The sequence below is a fragment of the Labrus mixtus genome, chromosome 8 (genome assembly GCF_963584025.1).
Source record: "Labrus mixtus chromosome 8, fLabMix1.1, whole genome shotgun sequence".
Lineage (NCBI taxonomy): Eukaryota > Metazoa > Chordata > Actinopteri > Labriformes > Labridae > Labrus > Labrus mixtus.
This window is the reverse complement of record NC_083619.1, coordinates 18,339,467-18,358,501: the sequence shown is the minus strand read 5'-3', so window position 1 is coordinate 18,358,501 and position 19,035 is coordinate 18,339,467. Positions and strand designations below refer to the sequence as shown.

The 19,035-nt window shown below is 39.7% G+C and overlaps 1 protein-coding gene across 1 annotated transcript in view; it reads right to left on the bottom strand.

Annotated features, from left to right (window-relative positions):
• spidr (scaffold protein involved in DNA repair) overlaps nucleotides 1-19,035 on the bottom strand; it is a 31,819-nt gene that overhangs the window by 11,010 nt on the left and 1,774 nt on the right. Inside the window, exons 5-10 of the mRNA XM_061044872.1 lie at nucleotides 18,669-18,817; nucleotides 14,930-15,165; nucleotides 14,289-14,389; nucleotides 12,674-12,893; nucleotides 7,062-7,266; nucleotides 5,627-5,862 (exon numbers count right to left, since the gene is read on the bottom strand). Coding sequence (XP_060900855.1) covers nucleotides 5,627-5,862; nucleotides 7,062-7,266; nucleotides 12,674-12,893; nucleotides 14,289-14,389; nucleotides 14,930-15,165; nucleotides 18,669-18,817 — 1,147 coding nt within the window. The remainder of the gene's footprint in view (nucleotides 1-5,626; nucleotides 5,863-7,061; nucleotides 7,267-12,673; nucleotides 12,894-14,288; nucleotides 14,390-14,929; nucleotides 15,166-18,668; nucleotides 18,818-19,035) is intronic.

Genomic DNA, 19,035 nt, shown 5'->3' with positions numbered 1-19,035 from the left:
GTGGGGTCTAACAGTGTGGGCTCAGCAGAGCGTAGCTGACGGACTCAGAGCGTAGAGGGAGCAAGAAGGAGCAGTACATGAAAACAGACACTTTTTTCGGACTTTAGCTATTGTGAACGTACAAAAGTAGGTACATAGATTAAATATACGAACCCCAAAAAGGGCATAATATGGGCTCTTTAAAGCACATTGTTAAAGCTTAGACTTTTTGTAACCACATTTTTGTTGACAAATGCCTGGATTTTTCAAAAGTAGCAGAAAAAAGACGTGATTGTTTTCATCACAAAAAGTAAAAGCACACTGACCTTTGAACCCTCCCTACTCATAAATAAGGCCAAAACTGACCTTTGTGTTTATTAGCTTTAGAACCTACATGGACCAAAAGTTGTTCAAATAGGTGGTTTATGGGGCCAGGTGGGGCAGTGGTTAGTGCGCGTGCCCCATGTATGGAGGCTGTGGCCCTCCAAGCGGACAGTCCAGGTTTGAATCCCACCTGCGGCTCCTTTTCCCGCATGTCGTTCCCCACTCTCTCTCTCCCTGATTTCCAACTCTATCCACTGTCCTATCTCTCCATTAAAAGGCACAAAAAGCCAAAAAATAAATCTTAAAAAAAAATGATAGGTGGTCTAAAGTTTTATAGCAGCTAAGTAGTCTTTCAAAAGAAACGAGCTAGTTGAGATGGATGTTTGAGTGAATTCATCAGGATTCTCAGAACCTGCAACACTCTCCTCTGTATGACTTTGTCTTGGTTTGTTTAGTACTCTGTTGCAGCTGGATTTGCAAGAGTAACTAGACAATTAACAATACACATCAACAATAATACATTCAAAATGGCTGGACTACAAGCTTTTTTAAATAAAATAATCAAAAACTAAGCTATATAATTGAAAGAAGATCTGCTCCCAGAGACACACTAATGTACACAGTGAAGAACTTAGCACTGACATTTAGAAGTGATAATGCTGGTGGCCGGTTTGACAGGCTGCTGCTGACAGAGAAGACCTTTAGCCTACAAAGTTGTGAGGGAGTGAACTGCTGTGTAGTCCTGCTCTCTGCTACTCCCAGCAAGCTCGGAGCTGGAAATGCTACAGGATCCAGTATCTGAGCCAGTCAAGCCCAGACACGGCCCTGTACCAGCCCTGAGAGTAAACAGTACAGTTCATATCCCATGGTTAGACAAGCAACGGCCAGGAAAGAAGAGGAGGCGAGATATGAAGTAAAAAAAAAAAAAAAAAAAGGAGTAGGGAGGAGGATTGTCAGCGTGCCCATCATGCATGTGCATGCATGCGCACATCCCAGACATTGGGAAAGTTTTGAGACTGTTTGCCACCACCTGATTGGGCCTATAAATGTCCTCTGTTGGTAAACACTGTGTCTGTCTGTGTTTGTTCTGGGAGATCTGGAAATAGATGTCTAAATAACATTCCTGACATGACTTTTTATGGCACAGGTCAAACTTTTAACCAAGATTATTCTCAGTTCTCTGCTTTCTTCCAAATCTAAAATCAGACCTTGACACCTCGTTAAAACAACAACACATTTTGAACATGCTCGACTGGTTTCTGTAGATTTTTCGTTTACAGATCTGTAAACACAAGTGCATGAGTTAAAGATGTCAAGCAAAGTGAGCAAACCTGAACCACGGATGGTTTTTATCAACTCAGGACTCTTTGTTTGTCCAAGTCAGAAAAGAAAATGCCTCAGGAAGAATCTCATTCCTGAAAGGAGGACAGGCTCAGATACTTCTAAGAAGAAATAATGATGCTTACTTAAGGTGAGTGATAGACAGATGTCCGAAAATAAACCCCTCTTAAATAAAAGGAGCCATGAAGGTGCTACTTTATAACATCTTTTTTACATTTTTGACTGATGTGTTGTGGTGGAAACACTTATTCGGCTTAATAACTTCTTTGGAGTCGAAGTGTATGAAGCAAGAATATTAATGATAATACAATTGTTGTCATTTATTCCACTAAATACTTACAAATCAGAATGACGAATTTCCCTTTTTAATATCTTACACATCATTGTGCATATGCCATGTAGCCTTGGACATATGTATTGTCTTTTTAGACATTTTAATAAAAATATTTGACTGTATATTGTTAATAATTAGAACGATATAGCATCTTAATTCTATGTTTTGCCTGTTGGTTGCTTCAGGATGGTTGTTAATGTAGTTTGCTTTGTTGATGTTTTTTCTAGTTTTTTTATTATATGTTATCGTGTGCACATCTTTAATTTTCTACAACTGATTTACTTTTCTATTTGTAACTTGGGCATGTTGGGTGGACTACAGAAGAAAATGAGCGTGAAGATATATCTAGTCCATTAAATAAATCACACATTTTATCTGCTAAATAATAAACTAAATTAAATACACTGTATTTTGTATTTAATCCTTAATGTGAAAGAAGAAGTATACTACAGCCATTCTTATGAAACTGTCCTAAACCAGTCAATCAGTCAATACACGACTTTGCCTACAGCAAGAATACAGCTGCCTAAGTTGTCTTTGGTGAGAATTTAAGAACACTTTCTCTTTTAGTGAAGCTTGTCTGAACTTGAAAGAATTATAGTGAGAAATCTGGTATGACTTTTTGACAGATAGACAATAAAAACAAGATGAGACTTGTGGTGGTACCATCTTGATAACAACACCCCCCTCCCCTCCACTCCTCTCCACAAAAAAATCCAGTTCCTTCTTTTAGCAGTTTAAGTCCCTACTTCCTCAAAAAGTGACCCCTCACTCCCCAAAAAATCTCTGCTATTGGCCAGTTTCAGTTACAGTTTCAGTCACAGACAGTTTGGAGGAATTTGTTTTTGTGAACCACCACAAAATTCTCAGCAACTCAGGTTTTCTTCCAGGAACTACGATCCGCTGAGCCTGTGCAAACACACACACACGAACGCACGCGCACACAGTGTGCACATGCAAGCCCACGCACATTTCTTGGCAACGCAGGGAGTAAGTGACCCACACATTAAGAATACAGCAGAGAGGCCTCATTGGTTGGGGGTGGACAGGCAGCACTCCTTACTATGTGTTGTCCACCAATCAGTGCACGCAGAGTGATAAACATGGTTGTAACAGGATCCCTGCAGCACATTGTGTTCCCTCTCCGCAGAGAAAAAAACACAACTCTCCTTACTTCCTGCAAACAGTTAATCTTCTTGTTTATTCTATTGTGGATTTACGGGAATTTAACATCTTCTTCAGGCATAAATATCATGCTGGCGTCTCTCTCCCCTGTGTGTGTTAACGCAGTGGCTAAACAACAAATGGATCAAATAAGCACGCTGACCAGGGGAGTGAGTCATAGAGGCTGGGGAGTGGGGACACAACATTAGAGGTACACACTGTCCTTGTCTTTATACAGAATGGGGCCAGCGAGCTGCCAAGTAAACTACCCTCTCCTCTCCACAGAGCAGACATGCATCCTGGAAAAGTACTATAACAACACAATGTGCTGAATGTTGTTATTTCTGCTCAGATATTCAGACCAAACCAACTCATAAAAAACATTCAAACTGATAAGTGTGTAAGGCACATAAGTCATTTAAAAAAACAATGTGTTGATATATAAAATAAAATGTAGAGAAAGGCTGGTAAATCATACAAAACTAGAGATTAAAAAAATAAAACAATGTCCAGTTTAAATCTGTCAAAATACACATGTGGGGTCACTCTGATGTTTAGAACTCAACTCCTTGAGATAACCTCTTAAACCCTGCCCTGCCTGTGGCCCTTCACTACAAAACAAACCTGTTTAATCTGGTTTAGTTTGAAACGGAAGAAAAAGTAGGCGAGTTTCCGGTCAGAGGGCGGCGTTTGTTTACCAGCACCGAAAGCAGCATGGCAGGAGTGAGTGTCATATTACAACGACGCTCATTTAGTCGGTTTGCTCGTCAGCTGACCGGGGCTCTCCTCTCTTCACCACAGCGTACCCCTCCATCGCCGCTTGACTCGCAGAAACCCATGCTTTTCTTTTATTACTCAGCAAAGGACAAAAACAACATGCCTGCAGAGGGCCAGGCAACCACAGGTCATATTCGCTGGATTTGCTTCAAGTAGAACATTCAATGAGTCATTAACAAAAACAAGACCACTTGACTAAACCTCCAAGTCCTTTCAATAACACAGGAAGCTTTAAACAGCTCAAACAGAGAGTCTTTTAACAAGACTTTAACTATTGCTGTAGTTTTGTTGAAGGGGGATCAAAATTTCTATCTCTACAAAAACAATATGAAACATAGTTTACTCTAATGTATGACAAAGAAATGGACATGTATTCTTCAAATAGAACAGAATAGCCTTTTCATTTCAGAACCAACAAATGTGTTCTGTTCCAGTGAATATTAATGCTATGTCCCGAAGAAACCAATACTAAAACAAACCTGACCTTATTACTGCATTTTTATCTTTAAGTTAAGACTGACATGCTCTAGATTTTAGGTACCGGTAAATGTAAGGCTGACAATGAATCTCTACCAGACATCACAACTACTAAAACAAAGACAAAAAAAATATGACTGGTCATAATTCCCATGTGGGGCTCGTGTCCAAGGGGGTTTCAAGGTTACTACAATGGGAGGGGCGCGGCTAGGCATAAAAAATAAAAATAAAACAATGCACACTGTTTTGCACTACCAGCAAAGCATGGCAAATTTTGAGAGAGGACTTCCACATAAATGTAAGGCTGACAATGAATCTACAAGCCCCCCCCCCACCCCTTGTTCCCCTATCCCTCTTCCTGCATCTTATCCCATCTCCCCTTTCACGCCCGGCACAGTCTCGGTAGATGGCTTTTCGTCATGACACTGAATTTTCCCAACATTTCTGTCTCTTTACTTGCCACTGTAACTTTTGCTAAGATGTTGCTAAAGTGCTACACTCATGATGGATTAACGCTGGGTCTTTGTAATATAGCAATGAGTATATGAATAAAGATGGACTGATTGATTGATTGACCAGACATCACAAAGACTAAAACAAAGACAAAAAATATGACCGGTCGTATCTCGCCCACAGCTTCACCTGTACAGCAGTGGTTAATAGAGAGAGCCACTCTCCTTTCTTTTGCCACAGCCTACCTATGTGAGAGGGTTTTCTGCAGTTAACTCAATCAACACAGAATACAGCCAAAAGGGGGGGCCAGCAGAAAAGGGTTTGGGAACCACTGCTTTAGAGCATTAAGGTAATGAAAGAAGCGGCAAACCTCTTCCACACAGTGGATTATGAGGGGGCACTAATTCATCTCTGGGTTGCTGGTGCAAAACATTCTCAAAACCTCATGTTGTCTTTCCAGAGAATTGGCCAGAATCACACACAGAGGAGCTGGATTCAATTAGAAATGTTTGTGTCCTTTGTCAAACAATGCCATATGGCTGGAGACAGTATGAGCACTTTGTGGGGCCCGCTGCGCTGTGAACAATAGCTCGACCACTGAGACACATTGTACCACGGAGGGGGAGCATTCAAGGCCTCAGACCAGCATGCAATTTTCACAAAAAGAGTAATTCATACTGTGGGAGAGACGCATAAACAGCAGATAAAATGTGATTTTTATCCCCCCAAAGACTCTTCCGGCATCAAATGACAAACTGAAGGCTGGTCCAACAGTACCTTGTTTTGCCTTTTTCTGAAGAGGGAGCAGCTGAGGACGACCTGAAGGGAACTCTGGGCTTCAGGATGGAGGAGTCTGGCACGGGGGTAGAATAAATTCTCTGGACCACCACCTCCACGTCCTGCCCCACAGAGCCGGCCTGACCCAGCCCCTCAATTGCTTCCAGGAGAGAAAGGCAGTGTCTCGTCAAAACTCCCGAGCCCCCAAAGCCACACAGAGCATCAGAGGTAGAAACCTGAATGTCAGAAACGGAATCAAAAAGACTTTACTCAATGAAATGATGCATTTCACCAAAGAGGTTTAACGATTATCCAATTTATCAATGAGTTAACTAGAAGAATATTCATCTGCAAGAGTTTTAGAAAGTGATATTCTGGTAATGGGATTTTTTTTTTAAATGTAGTGTCGGCATCTTAAACATGAACTGTTTCTGGTTTAATTAGAACAAATTTCCCTCTGGGATTAATTAAGTATTTCTGATTTCTACATTAAACTTGGATTTGGAAAATAGTCATGGCAATAACTAGCTACTACACCAAACAATTGAAACATAAACAAAGAAACTAAGAAAGGTTGTTTCTAAAGATCATTTTGAGCTGCAGTTCTGAGCTCTATTTTGATTTAGAGACAAACTGTTCGGGTAGACTCCTTTCTTCTCAAAGAGCTTAGGTTTGTGTGGCTGTTGTGCGTACAATTCATAACGGCGCTGCTCTTGTAAAATGTTATTTTAATTTGATGATAATTCTACTATACATTTTTACAAAGCCAAGGTGAAATATCCATATTACTTCCGTTGTCTAGTAAAAAGTCCTAAAAGAAGAAAAAAAGAGAGAGAGAAAAATCAAAAAGAAGAAATATTGGCACGGCTGAAGCTGAAGTTACTTAACACCTGTCAGATGTGCTTCTTGGATAATTCATTTGTATTGACTCAAAGCAAATTGAACTTCAAATTTAGGACATCAAGGAAAGACATAAACTAACCCCACTGATATCCCACTTCTAAATCAGACAACCTGTCAGTGACCGCTTTGGGTCCAATGAGACTTTTTATTTTTCTCTACAAAAATAGAGTAAATAGAAACTGTCAATCCCTGAGGGAAATAAAAGTGTTGTTTGAATAGTTGACCTGTGTTTTACTACAGATTCATGAAAATGACTCTAATAGTATACATTCCATATTAAATTCATTTTGATACAAACCTCCTAATAGGATTATTCAACATTAGCATGAGTAAAACATCATGGTTAAAGGCCGACACAACATACTCTATCTGTCCTGAGTTCAACTTTTTAAATTGATTACATTTTCTGTCATAAAACTGAGGGGTTTAAAACGGCTAGTATAACATCTAATATAATCTTAAAGTGCTATTTATATTATATTTTGAGATACATGTAATGCACTTGACTCTAATGATATTAAAGCTTGCTAACCTGCTTAGCATTGTTCTCCTCTGAGGTCCTGCCCATCTCCAGGAGTCCAAAGGTTTTACACAGAGGATACGGACTGCACCTTCGGGCTGAGAGCAGGCCTCCTGGAGAGGACATGTTTCCTGGTTTGGATGCAGAGAAGACTTTCTGGCTGAAGTGTGTGTTTAGAATAATATCACAGCTGAATCCGTCTATAGAGAGACTTTGCCTGCAAAGACATAATGTTCACAAAGTTTTAGATTAAGAGTAGAGCAGTTCACTGCCATTAACAAATATTATACGTAAACTCAACACTCTCTTATTGCATGATGCAAATAACTGAGTTTGTGAACTGATCAAAAGTGAAACATGTGTAAGGGTGTTAGGCAATGAAAGACATTTTTGTTTTGCAATCAGGTTAAAGAAAGCAACATTTCACATTATACGGCACATTGAAAATAGATTATTGCACAAACATAAGGGGGCGAGAACTCCAGACAGTTTGAATGTCAATCTCAGATAAGGTACCAAACACCTCCACAGGTCTGTTCAAACCCAGCTCGGGGTACGAGCTTGTTGTATGTGTTAAGCTGAAAATACACAACCAATGCATTTGATATCTTTTACTGAGGTAACATGTATATTTTCCATGTTACTGTGGTTCTTAAAAGACAAGACCACACAGCGCTGCACAGCTCAATTAAAACACTTTCCAAAGGTGACATCATGTGTGGAAAAACACTTCAACGCCTGTATCAATCAAACAGGCTGAGAGACTGCTAACGAGAAAAAAACACAAAAACACAAAATCAAAAAGTATTTGTGGAGTTGCCTGGAGTAACCTTGAACTAGTATTTCATTTTTACCAGTTACCGTATTGGTTTAGAGGTCACTGGTCTGTTTCTACCATGAGGGAGATTCTAAAGAGATCCCGCTACAAAAGAGGAATAAACACCTTTTTGTTTCTTCATTTCATTATGTTAAGGGTACAGAAAAATGACACCATCTAGGTTTAGATTGTTTCCATTGAAGAATCATTTTTCAGGTTCAATTCTGCCTGTCACCAGGAACAGGAAAAAAAAGCCCTGTTGATGGAGGAGGAAAAGAAAGAGAAAACTGAGCTTTACCTAAAATACAAACTTTTAAGATGGTTTCTATACTGATTAGAGCTCTCAAGAACTGCCGTCAGTGTTGTGCTTTGCCTTCTTTGCTATGCCTGTCAGCACCTGTGTGTCCAATCGGACTCAAAGCTGATCGTTTGCTCTTTCTGACATTGTTTCCTTTTTTTTCTAGATCCTTGCGTCTACTAAGTGGATTGTAGAATTGTGGAAAAAAAACCTAAGAGAGACACTCAGTGAATGGAGAGTGCTTCAAAACTTTAAAAGCGATCAAAGTAACATTAGGTTGGCTTTCATTCATGAAATACATTTGACCTGCCCTCATAATGACACTGAGGTCAGGATCTCTAGTTCTAATTTGCAGTCTTAGCGTTGGTTCTAGGGGTGTAAAGATTAATAGATCAATTAAATGATCATTGATGTAATATATAAGATGCAAAGTGAAGACATATCCTCTATGATAGAACTTTACTTTAAAATGTTAATGTCTAATCTGTGTCAATGTTTTCATCATATCATTTCAATCATATCTTGGTAGACTTTGTGATATCATCTAATTTCAAATGATAGTCCACAGAATCATTATAATGTCTAATTGACAACATTGACTGACATTTGGGATTTGAATGAAGGCTAAACAGAAATCTATACAGTTGTCTTTTTTGGCAACGATACCACTTGGCAAGCTAGGGCGGAAGAAGTGTCAATGTTTCTTTTTCCACATTCAGGAACATGACACACACCTCAAGGGAGCTGAGCCTGAGAACAGAAAAACCTGAATAATAACCAGGTAATTATAAGGCAGCTTGTTTGTGGTAAGTTTGAATTACGGCTTAATACTATCCACAATTGACACGGATAAAGTTGTGATGATTGCTCATCATCACTGACTCAGAGCCAAGAGCACTCTGTGACTGGAACTGCTGAGCGTGTCAATACTCGTCTCAGACGTCAGGTGATAGCTCAACCCGAGAAATCAAACACACACACATCAAGTGGGGAAAAACCTTGTTTGGATGTGCTACGATAACAGGAAGAATACAACTCTTTACAAATCTAGTCACTTGTAATCAATGCTATGTTCAGGTACCCGTAGCTATAACATAATGGAGTCCATTGCAACCTTTGGACATTTTTTTGGGTGTTCACTGAATGCTTGAGTCATTTTGGAGGCTGAACTTCTGAATGATTGAGTTTTATTGGCAGTTGTGAATATTAAGTCTTCACTCATTGACTTTAATGGGTTACTGTGAAAACGTTGTCCAACAGATCGAACAAAGAACATTCTAGATAACTGTCATTTATTGATAGATAATATAAGGGTAATGACTAAAAGTGGATTTGACACAATACACACACCCAGAAGAGTCAATCAACATCCGAGACAGTCCAAATAAAAATGTCATGAGGTTATCTTTAAAATGACAGTGTTTATTGCTTTATTGTTTATTGCAGGGTGATTGTCTCGGGCTGTGTTTAATTGTACTCACAGTTCTTGGCACTGTATGCTTTACCGTGCTGCTGCAGACACTCACATGACTCATCCAGTCAATCAAAGAAGAATTGATTCATTGTCGAAGTGACCATCAATAAGCTCAAACATTTTCCAAGTACATACACTCCATACACTTTGAAAAGTTCTGAAAGATTGGGTATTTCGATGAGGATGCAACATATATTTTTATGAACGTATAACTACTGATTGTATGTTACAAAGGACATTTAATAAAGTCAGTTGTGGAAAGTGTCATCAGTACATTGCATCATACTTTTTTTTTTAAAGATTATTTGTTGGGCTTTTCATGCTTTCATTGATAGGATTGGACAGTGGAAAGAGTTGGAAACAGGGATGAGAGTGCGGGTGATGAGTTGTGGTAATTGGCTGAGGGTGGGAGTCAAAACCCGGTCCTTCGCTTCCAGGGCAATAGCCTTTGTACAATGAAACCACTGAGCTAAACCAGTGCCTCTTCATTTGAGGTATTTATTTGAGTATTTCCTTTTCATCCCACTTTAATCCTTCTACTGATCAACATTTCAGAGTGAATTACTGTACTTTCTGCTCCTCTACAGGTCACAGTGACATTAAAGCTTTAGTTATTAACTCATTTTCAGATCAAGATTTCACTTTTGATAGGTTCATTTAACAGGATGAAACTTCATACAATAGTTGTTAAAATGGTAATGCTTTGATTTCAAAGGAAACAAATGACATTCTTATAGCAACATTCTTTGTTTATTTATTATTTTATTTTATTTATTTAACTCTACTTGTTTTTGTTCTCACACCTGCCATGAAACTAAATCTTCTAGACATGCACTAGATGATTGTACATGTTTGTCTAATTCTGATTTCTACATTAAACACTGACAGAGGGACATCTCTGCATGAGTACTCAACTTAGAACACTTTCTGTTGTATATACTTTTTACGTCAGTATTTTGGATGAAATGCTTTTAATAGAATATTGTGCTTTGTAGTTTTTTTCTCATTGTATTTACTGTATACTGTTGTAGTATTTACTGTATGGTAGTTATTTATTTTATGAAGTAAAGTGAAAAAGCATGAATACAGTAAGAGGTACCAATAGACAGTGCGAGTGCTTTATCCATTACTTTCTTTATTAACCCCACATAACACTGACTTGAAAAAAAGGCACACATGTTATGATTAAGCCTGATCGCACTTTTTAATCAGTCAAAGATCAGAGCAGAGATCAGTAATCAATGAGCCTGACTCTTATGTTAGCAGAGCAGAACGTACTGTACATGAGCTGCACAGGAAGTGTGACCCTATTGTGTACAGGTGAGTGGGCCGCTTTCATCATCAGACAGGTAGCCGGGTTAAGGAGTGTCTCGGGCTGCTGCCGTCACAGCTCATGGGTGAATCATCCCTGCAGGTATTTCCGCACAGGCCTCGGCCCACTCACGGTGCGGCGTGGGAGGTGGGAGGAGCCGACCTACTCACTGCCGGAATTATGGAGGAGGTTAACCCTTCAGGGGTCACACCGGAAACTGATAGATGAGAGGAATTTTATGACACTGTAATGATTCTCTAAATGTCCGTGTTTTTCCACTCGTTGCTGTGTCCTTTGCTTCGGGTAAATTAAACTTGTCAGGACTTTTGTTTTGGATTCTGTGACTTTTTATTGAGTAACAATATGATTGATCTAAATTGTAGAACAAATCCTGTAACTGCTCGAAGTTACTCAATAACACAGTTTATTTATTGATGCAGATGATGATCCTGTGCAGATGAAAAATAATTCTTCGAAATAGTGAAGGGGTGTGTTTGCTGAGAGCTCTACTCCAACTTGTGAATTCAGGAACACAATACAACAGGGACGTTGTTGAGGTGCTAAAGCCAGAGATACTCTCAAACCCGCCATGTGTTTTCAATCTCAGCCCTTTGGCTCCCGCCTCTCTCTGCTCCCAAATGCTCCAGAAAATAATCTCACTCTGTTTTTTCCCCCGGCTTGCTGGAAATGACCTAACTACTGCCAGTAAGAGGAATGTGAAGCATTCCCTGGAGCTGTTTGTGACGTCGGAGCGCTGAGGAGGCCCCTGCTCTTCCGCCAGCTTGGATATTCCAGAGCACACTCAACCCAAACTCCCAACAGCTGGAGTCAACTGCTGCCTTGCTCTGACTCCAAAACAATCCCAGAAAGCACACACATGCTCCCACCTCCCACCTCCGATCCTCCCTGCCCTGTATGTGTTCCTCACATCTGGGACTTTGCTCCTTATTTTTTTGAGCTGAGAAGCTTTTTGTATTTAATAACTAATCGTAGAGTCATTCATTTAAAAATACAGAAATCATTTTACGTCACCATGTTCTTATGTTTAATGTATATTTCTAACTCTAGTATTTTGTCTTCCAGTTTGCCTCCTCAGCATTAATTTTTAAGGCCTCTTTGTTTTGCATGTAGAGATCCAGTGTTGCACTGATTAAATTCCTGTGAGTCTTTTACGTGTGGCTTTGTTTGCTTTTGGAAATACAATTCACCACACCAATAAATACAGAGAAATAAAAGAAAAGGACTGACTTAGAAAACATGATCAAACATTTTTTTTACCTGTACTCTTTTTAGATAGGTAACATGTTTTCTTTTGAAACATATCTATGCATAATCTAACTTATCATCAAAGGATCAATTGACAGAATATTATAGTTGTTGGCACATATTACTTGTACTAAATGCACTGTAGTACATACATCTAAATCAAAGAAGATGACATTTTTTTAAGACATGCTGCACATAACATGGCTTGTGTGTCACTTTCAGGGCCAGTTTCTTTGTGTGTGAGGCTTGAAGTTTCTGATTCACAACTTTGGTCTCACGTTCTGATGTAATGTCAAAAAATCATACTTGTATGTTTAAGTGTTAAACTGAGATCTTAAGGGGGTGACTGTGAAAACGTTGTCAACGTTTGTATGTATATAAGTGTGCACTGTGATGGCAACACATTCAGGTGAGGAAACATTGAAGAAAACACATTTGGTGCATTGCATGCTCTCACCATGGTGGGTATATGTGGATGATATCTCTGGGTGAAGGATTCAGCTGGGCTGCGGTCTCTCTGTTGAACAGCACCAGCATACAAGCCCTCTCCTCAGGGACCGGGTCACTACGCTGGTGGCCCTCTCCGGGGGGCTGCTGGTGCTCACAGAGGGCCAGTCGCATGCTACACTCCTCCTGAACCTTCAGCACCTCAAGCACCAGTTTGCCAGGCCTGTCCACTGGAGAGCAGAGCAAAAACAACAACACAGATGTTAAGTGTTTGTCCATTTCAGTGTGTGACTGTGTGTGTGTGTGCGTACAGATTGTACTGATGCTCTCACGGACTCTTGCTCTCTGTGGGCCTTGTTATGCGTTATATGAGTATTTCAGTTTTAGCATGAGAACAATTTGCACTGCATAACTGTAACAGTTTCTGACTCAGGCTGTGTTGGATATGTGATGCAGTGAGTCCCACTGGGTGAGTGTGTAAATGTTTGGAATTTCACCATGGGGCTGACTCCGCTTTTGGCCTGAACTAAAGTCATCATGGATAATTACGGAGGGCAAATCAAGACAATGTCCTGAAGCTGTGAATCAAACCCAGATAATAAGAGAAACTTGGCTGCGTGTTCAGTTTTGGTGTACAGTTAAATGCAAAACAAATAAAACTGCAGCATGAGAGAACACACAGTCAGTAAATTTCAGTGTTTGTGCACGTTAGCGAACTCTATAAGTGGCCAGAGGGGAAAGTTTAATAAAAAATGAGTAAATCATTTCAAAGGGATCGCTTGAGAGCTGCAGAGTTACAACATGCATTTTGCCCAAACATGAGAGTTAAGTGTTTTGTTTGCACCCTGTGCATTCACGTCACAGATCACATAATCATCAGAACAAATTCAAGGCAGAGCTGAAATCCTCCTTTTTGATCTATAATGATCTGATAAATGTCAGGAAGAGCTTTATGTCAGGAAATAATTCAAGGCCTCCTACACGTGCAAGTGCACTTACATCACACAGCCTAAAATTACTACAACCGAGATAAACAGGTGTGTGGCAACTGAGATGTTATTATAATCATTCACCAGAGACTTTGGGCACATACAAATGAGCTTTTCCCTATAAAGTTTCAAGATTCAATTGCTCATTACATGTTTTGTCTAATTTGCTTTAATCTAAAACAAAGACGGAATTAGTAGTTTATATAAGGTTTATACAAAATATATCACATTTACCAAACCATTGATTGGCCACAAACTCTTAAGTATATCAGGTGGGTGTTTTCTTTTTCCACAATCAACTGTTGATTTTAAGCCACTGTTGTGTCCTATTATAGGGAGATACTTAACAACAAAACTTAGTGGTTTGGTTCACCACGGAAAAGAAAATAAGACCTAGGCAAGCAGTTTCCTGTCACCTACATACTGAGTTCACAGTTCAGGGGCACAGTGATCAACCTACAGCCAGCACTTCCTCTGCACAGCCTCTAAATGCAGTCATGTACAAAAAAAAAAGAAAAAAGGCACTGTCTCCATCCCACACCCAAATCAAAGTTCATCATTTATTACAAACAGTGATTCAGAGGTGAATACAGAGGAGTGCTGTGGTTCATACGGTGGGTTTATTGTGAGGATCACCTGTTGCTGTTGAGGTGTCAGAGATGGACTGGTGCCTCCAGAAACTTACGGCTGACCTCTGTCTGCACTGGAGTCGACTCAGCCTCTCAGCAAGACCCCCACTGTGAAACAAACACACATACACATGCACGGTTGTAGGAACAATAGATGATTCTACTTGATAAACTTGCATACCTTTAACCAATGAATATGCAAAGTCGTTTATCCTTTGAGACTTGCTACACACACACACATATATACTGTAGGCACATACATGCACTGTATACACTTTCAAAAGAGACATTTTCTGATGCAAAAAGAAAAATCAAGCTGTTGAAGACTACAGATAGCCATCTGTCAGATTTGGGGACCTTGGAAATGGCAACGACATTTAGCACCCACATCATGACAGCAGGTGTCCCTTTTATCATCAGTTCTGCCGTGGAAACATCGCAGCCAGAGTTTGACTGTCATCTGGCAACAAGCAATATGAAGTTTTACTTTGTTTGCTTCTACTTGTGAGGCAATGATCTTGATCTGTACAGTAATGTACGTTTGGGATCAGCTTCACCCAACTATCCACATTAGTGTCTTAATTTATGTCCTAATAAAAATGTGTTTAAATTATAAGAGGGACGGGGAATCAACTGGAACATTCAAACCTTTTAAATTTCCTTTTCTTTTTGGCGGAGTCTTCAGGAGTCTTGGACTGCCTGTTGAGCTGTTTCGGAGGCGTCTGCAGCATCGCCTGAGCAGTTCTGACCCAGTCACTGACTGACCTTTTGCTGCTCTCACCAGTTTGGAGGAGAAAGCTCTCAGAGTCCAGTCTGCTGGAGCCCACAGTGCCGCTGGCAGCCTCGCCACCGGACATGTAGCCTGAGATCTCTAGTTCTTTGATCTAGGGATAAAGTTACAATTATTATATTGACTTTTTTTTTTTTTTTTTCATTTTTGTGAAACAACAGAGAAAATTCTGTTTTATCCCGGACGACAGTTAAATTATCAAATTGTCTCAGTTTACAGTCGATTAATAACGAGTAATTGAAGTCATTTAAATAACATTAAATAAACATATTATAATGTTGAGTTGATATGGTACACAGATTCCATGTCACAAGATTCACAAGAAATTGTAAGACAATTCTTTTTTTGCTGTCTCACTGCTCACTTCACCTGAGGGATTCAGCTCTCATGAAAAAATCAACAAGTAACCTGAGTCCCTGTCATGTGCAGACATGACCAACATACCAGGCTCTGTCAGCCAACGTGCGTTCTTATTTGAATCAACTTGACCCTGCTAGGCGCTCTGCCAGCAGACGTCACACTCTAAACAGCTACAGAGAATAAGGAACACTATGTTCCTGGCTTCCGCTCAAAAATGTTTTCACCCTGCACTGAAAGCATTGTAAGTACACATGGCTCTTTGCAGCCTCATCCACTCACACGTTCTCCTGAACAAACAGTAGTAAAATGATGTTTATAGACCTGCTCTGTTGACATGGCCCTGATCTAGCTTCGGCCCTGATGTGGTGGGAGGTTGTTGACCTTGATGTTACAGAGCTTCATCTGGTAAGAGGCCATCCTCTTTGGCCTTGAAATGCAAAGTCCTCCATGCAGCTCCGCCTATCCACTTTAAGCACTGGTACCATAATGCCGATATCTGGCAGCCATACATCAAGTGACTCAGATGAACATTTATCTGGAGTAATAAACGTTAACTTGGACTGGGATCTCTTCCCCTGTATCCTGTTAGGTCCGGTTCGATTTAAAATTGGCAGTGTGTTTAGCAAGCTTTCCAGGCAGCACAGAAACTAGGCTGTTACATTCTGCTATTCTAATTCAATCAAAACTTACTTGTATACTAAAAAAATCACTTTATAATAAACCCAGGATATACAAGTGCTGTTCCCATTACTGAATATGCTGACTAGTGGGAAAACAAAACTGTCAAACAAAATACCACATGCATACATTTTAGAAAAACCGTCACTGACAAAGTAGAACCCCTAAGAGTGCGTCTTTAGCGAGCCTCTGACCACAAGCCTCCTGTTCCGTGATCTTTGACCCCAGAGAGCTGATAGCAGCAAATAAAGTGTGACAAGAGGAAGTAGCTGGGTCTGCGGGAGAGATGAGAATCTGTCTTCAGGCTTCCTCTCCACATAGAGCGTTCAGTCTCGCAAGAAGACACTGGTTACTTAAGTTTACCTTGAGTTTCGATTCAGAAAAACATGAATTTAACGAGTGTTTAAAAGTGTTGTACAGTAACTAGATTATTCAGATATTACTGCCATAAACCAACACTATCCTGCTTAAGGATATTTGCATAATCCCCTTTCTATAACGCCACATCACCTCAGTAATTTTACCATATCGAACCGATCAACAACACGTTAAGTGTGCTGCAAAACAATCAAGAACTGTGTGCCGCTTCAACCTGAGCACAACACCTTCGGCACCACTCCTTGTACATTCTCTCCATGCCAGCCCTACCTTTAACAAACACTGAGCCTGAACAACCTCTCAAAACCAACAGTGCAATCAAAGTCTGCACAGTGTATAGAACGACACGGCCTACAAAAGTCTGGCAATAACTATAACAACTACCGGTTTATTATTTAGATAAATGCATTCATGTGAACCTATGCATCTTATTGCATTTTATTATTTGCATCCTATATATTTGACACTGAACATTTTATCAATTAATAGTGTTGTCTTGAGCTGTGAAAATTCATTAACTCATTGATTGGTCAGGTATTATTAAAACTCGCTAACAGTGCAATAAGAATTCTCATTCCATAAACGACATTTTCACTCAGCTATACTAATTACCTGTTCCCTTTTTTTTTTTTAATCTTGTTAACTGAATATATCTGGGGCGTGAACTGACAAAACAAGAGATATAAAGATATAATCTTATGCTTTTAAACCTGAGTCAACATTTTTTCACTATTTTGTAACATTTTGTGGGCGAAGCAGTGAAGTGATTAGTCTTGAAAATGAAATGCAAATTAATCTATGATGAAAATGATGATATGTTCCAGCGCTAGCTTTGGCAACAAAAAAAAAGAGAAGAAAACAATGAGCCCAAGCTGCTTTTTCAATAACCTCAAAACATTACATTTACTGTTATTTAACACATTAGAGGCGATCTTCTTCTACATCTAGGGTGCAGAAATCATTACATATTTGGCGTTTTGGCTTGAAACTGATCCAGGAGTTAATAATACTCCATTTATGTCCTTAACATGTGCTACAGCTCAACAGTGCTTTTACTTCCATAAATAACACTGCTGTAAAAGGTTTAATCCTTCACACATCTCAGTTTGAGAGGAGTACAACAAACCAACAACCTTCATCTTTTTACTTTACAAACTATTTAAAGAACTGCTTCGCACTGGTGAATAATTAGCAGCACATTCACTCAGTGTTTTATTGCTACCTCAGCTTGTGAACTTTGGCTTTTTGGAACATGAGTGAACACTAGAACACTAGTTTGAGCCTGTGAGGCCCTTTCAGGACATGAGAAGAAGACTGCAACACTCCCCCTTCTGGTATAAATGCTAATCACACTATTAAATCAAAATATCACTCAAGTTAAGTCTTAATAAGGGAAAATCCATTATTATTTAACAACATACTTAGACATGTCAATTGATTTTGAGTAAGAAACTGAATCTGAAGCTCTTTAGATGCGATAAACACAGCATACAGAATTATACCTCGTGTTAGTCACTGGACTCGAGAAAAAGTACAAACACTTGAGTCACTACTTCTAGTCAATCTGCATTCATTGACAGTCAACTGAACACTTCTAATTAGAAACATACTCGGGGCTCGAGCAGCCACATAAAGTTTAAGAGGTTGTGTGGCCCCATCTAGTGTTCACTCAACGACATAAAGAAAACTGACATAACTGGGGTAAAGAGTGGAGAATGACATGCACTAAAGGAGCCACAGGTCAGACTCAAACCCAGGACACCCGCCTGAAGGACCAAAGTTTCCGCACTTGGGTTGTGACCTAACTGCTAGGCTATCAGCGCCCCTTCAGTTGCTGTCTTAACCAACAATTGATCCGGTCCACAAAATGACTCCAGTAGACACTTAGTGAGCAGACCTCACAGGAATTAAATGACTGAATGAGCAACAACTTATCTCCGTCTCCCCCCTCTTACAGAGCCAGAAATGCTAAATTAGCTAAATTACGTGGTGCAAATGGCCCTGTCCATGTCGAAACTCCAACCGGTTTTTCCAAATAGGACCCAAGCTGACTGGCATACAACCTCATACTACCCCACATCAGAAAATCTGAACTAACTCACTCACTCTCAGTCCACATGCTCATAGGTGTTTGGAAAACTTGAACAACAGAATATGCCAGGATAGGAATAGTTCACTCACATTTTCAGGTTTATTTAGCGGTATATCTTCAGGGTTTTTTTCATCAAAGGGCTCTGACTCACAGTCAGAGATTTGTTGCCCACTGTCCTTCTCAACATCTTCCTCGGACTCATTCAGATCACTCTCTGTGTCAATAACAGGGAGGTCATCTACAGAAAGAAAAGACATGAACTTCATTTTAAAAAGAAAAACAAAACGTTCAAGTTTAACAAGCGTACTGCTAACAAGTTTTTCATGGATCTCTGTGAATAGAGAATAGCTGTGCTGTGAGGAAGCTCATGACAAATGAGAAAAATCAAGATAAAACTTGGAAGAGTTTTAAAAAAAGTTTAACTTTTTTAACACACACACACACACACACACACAC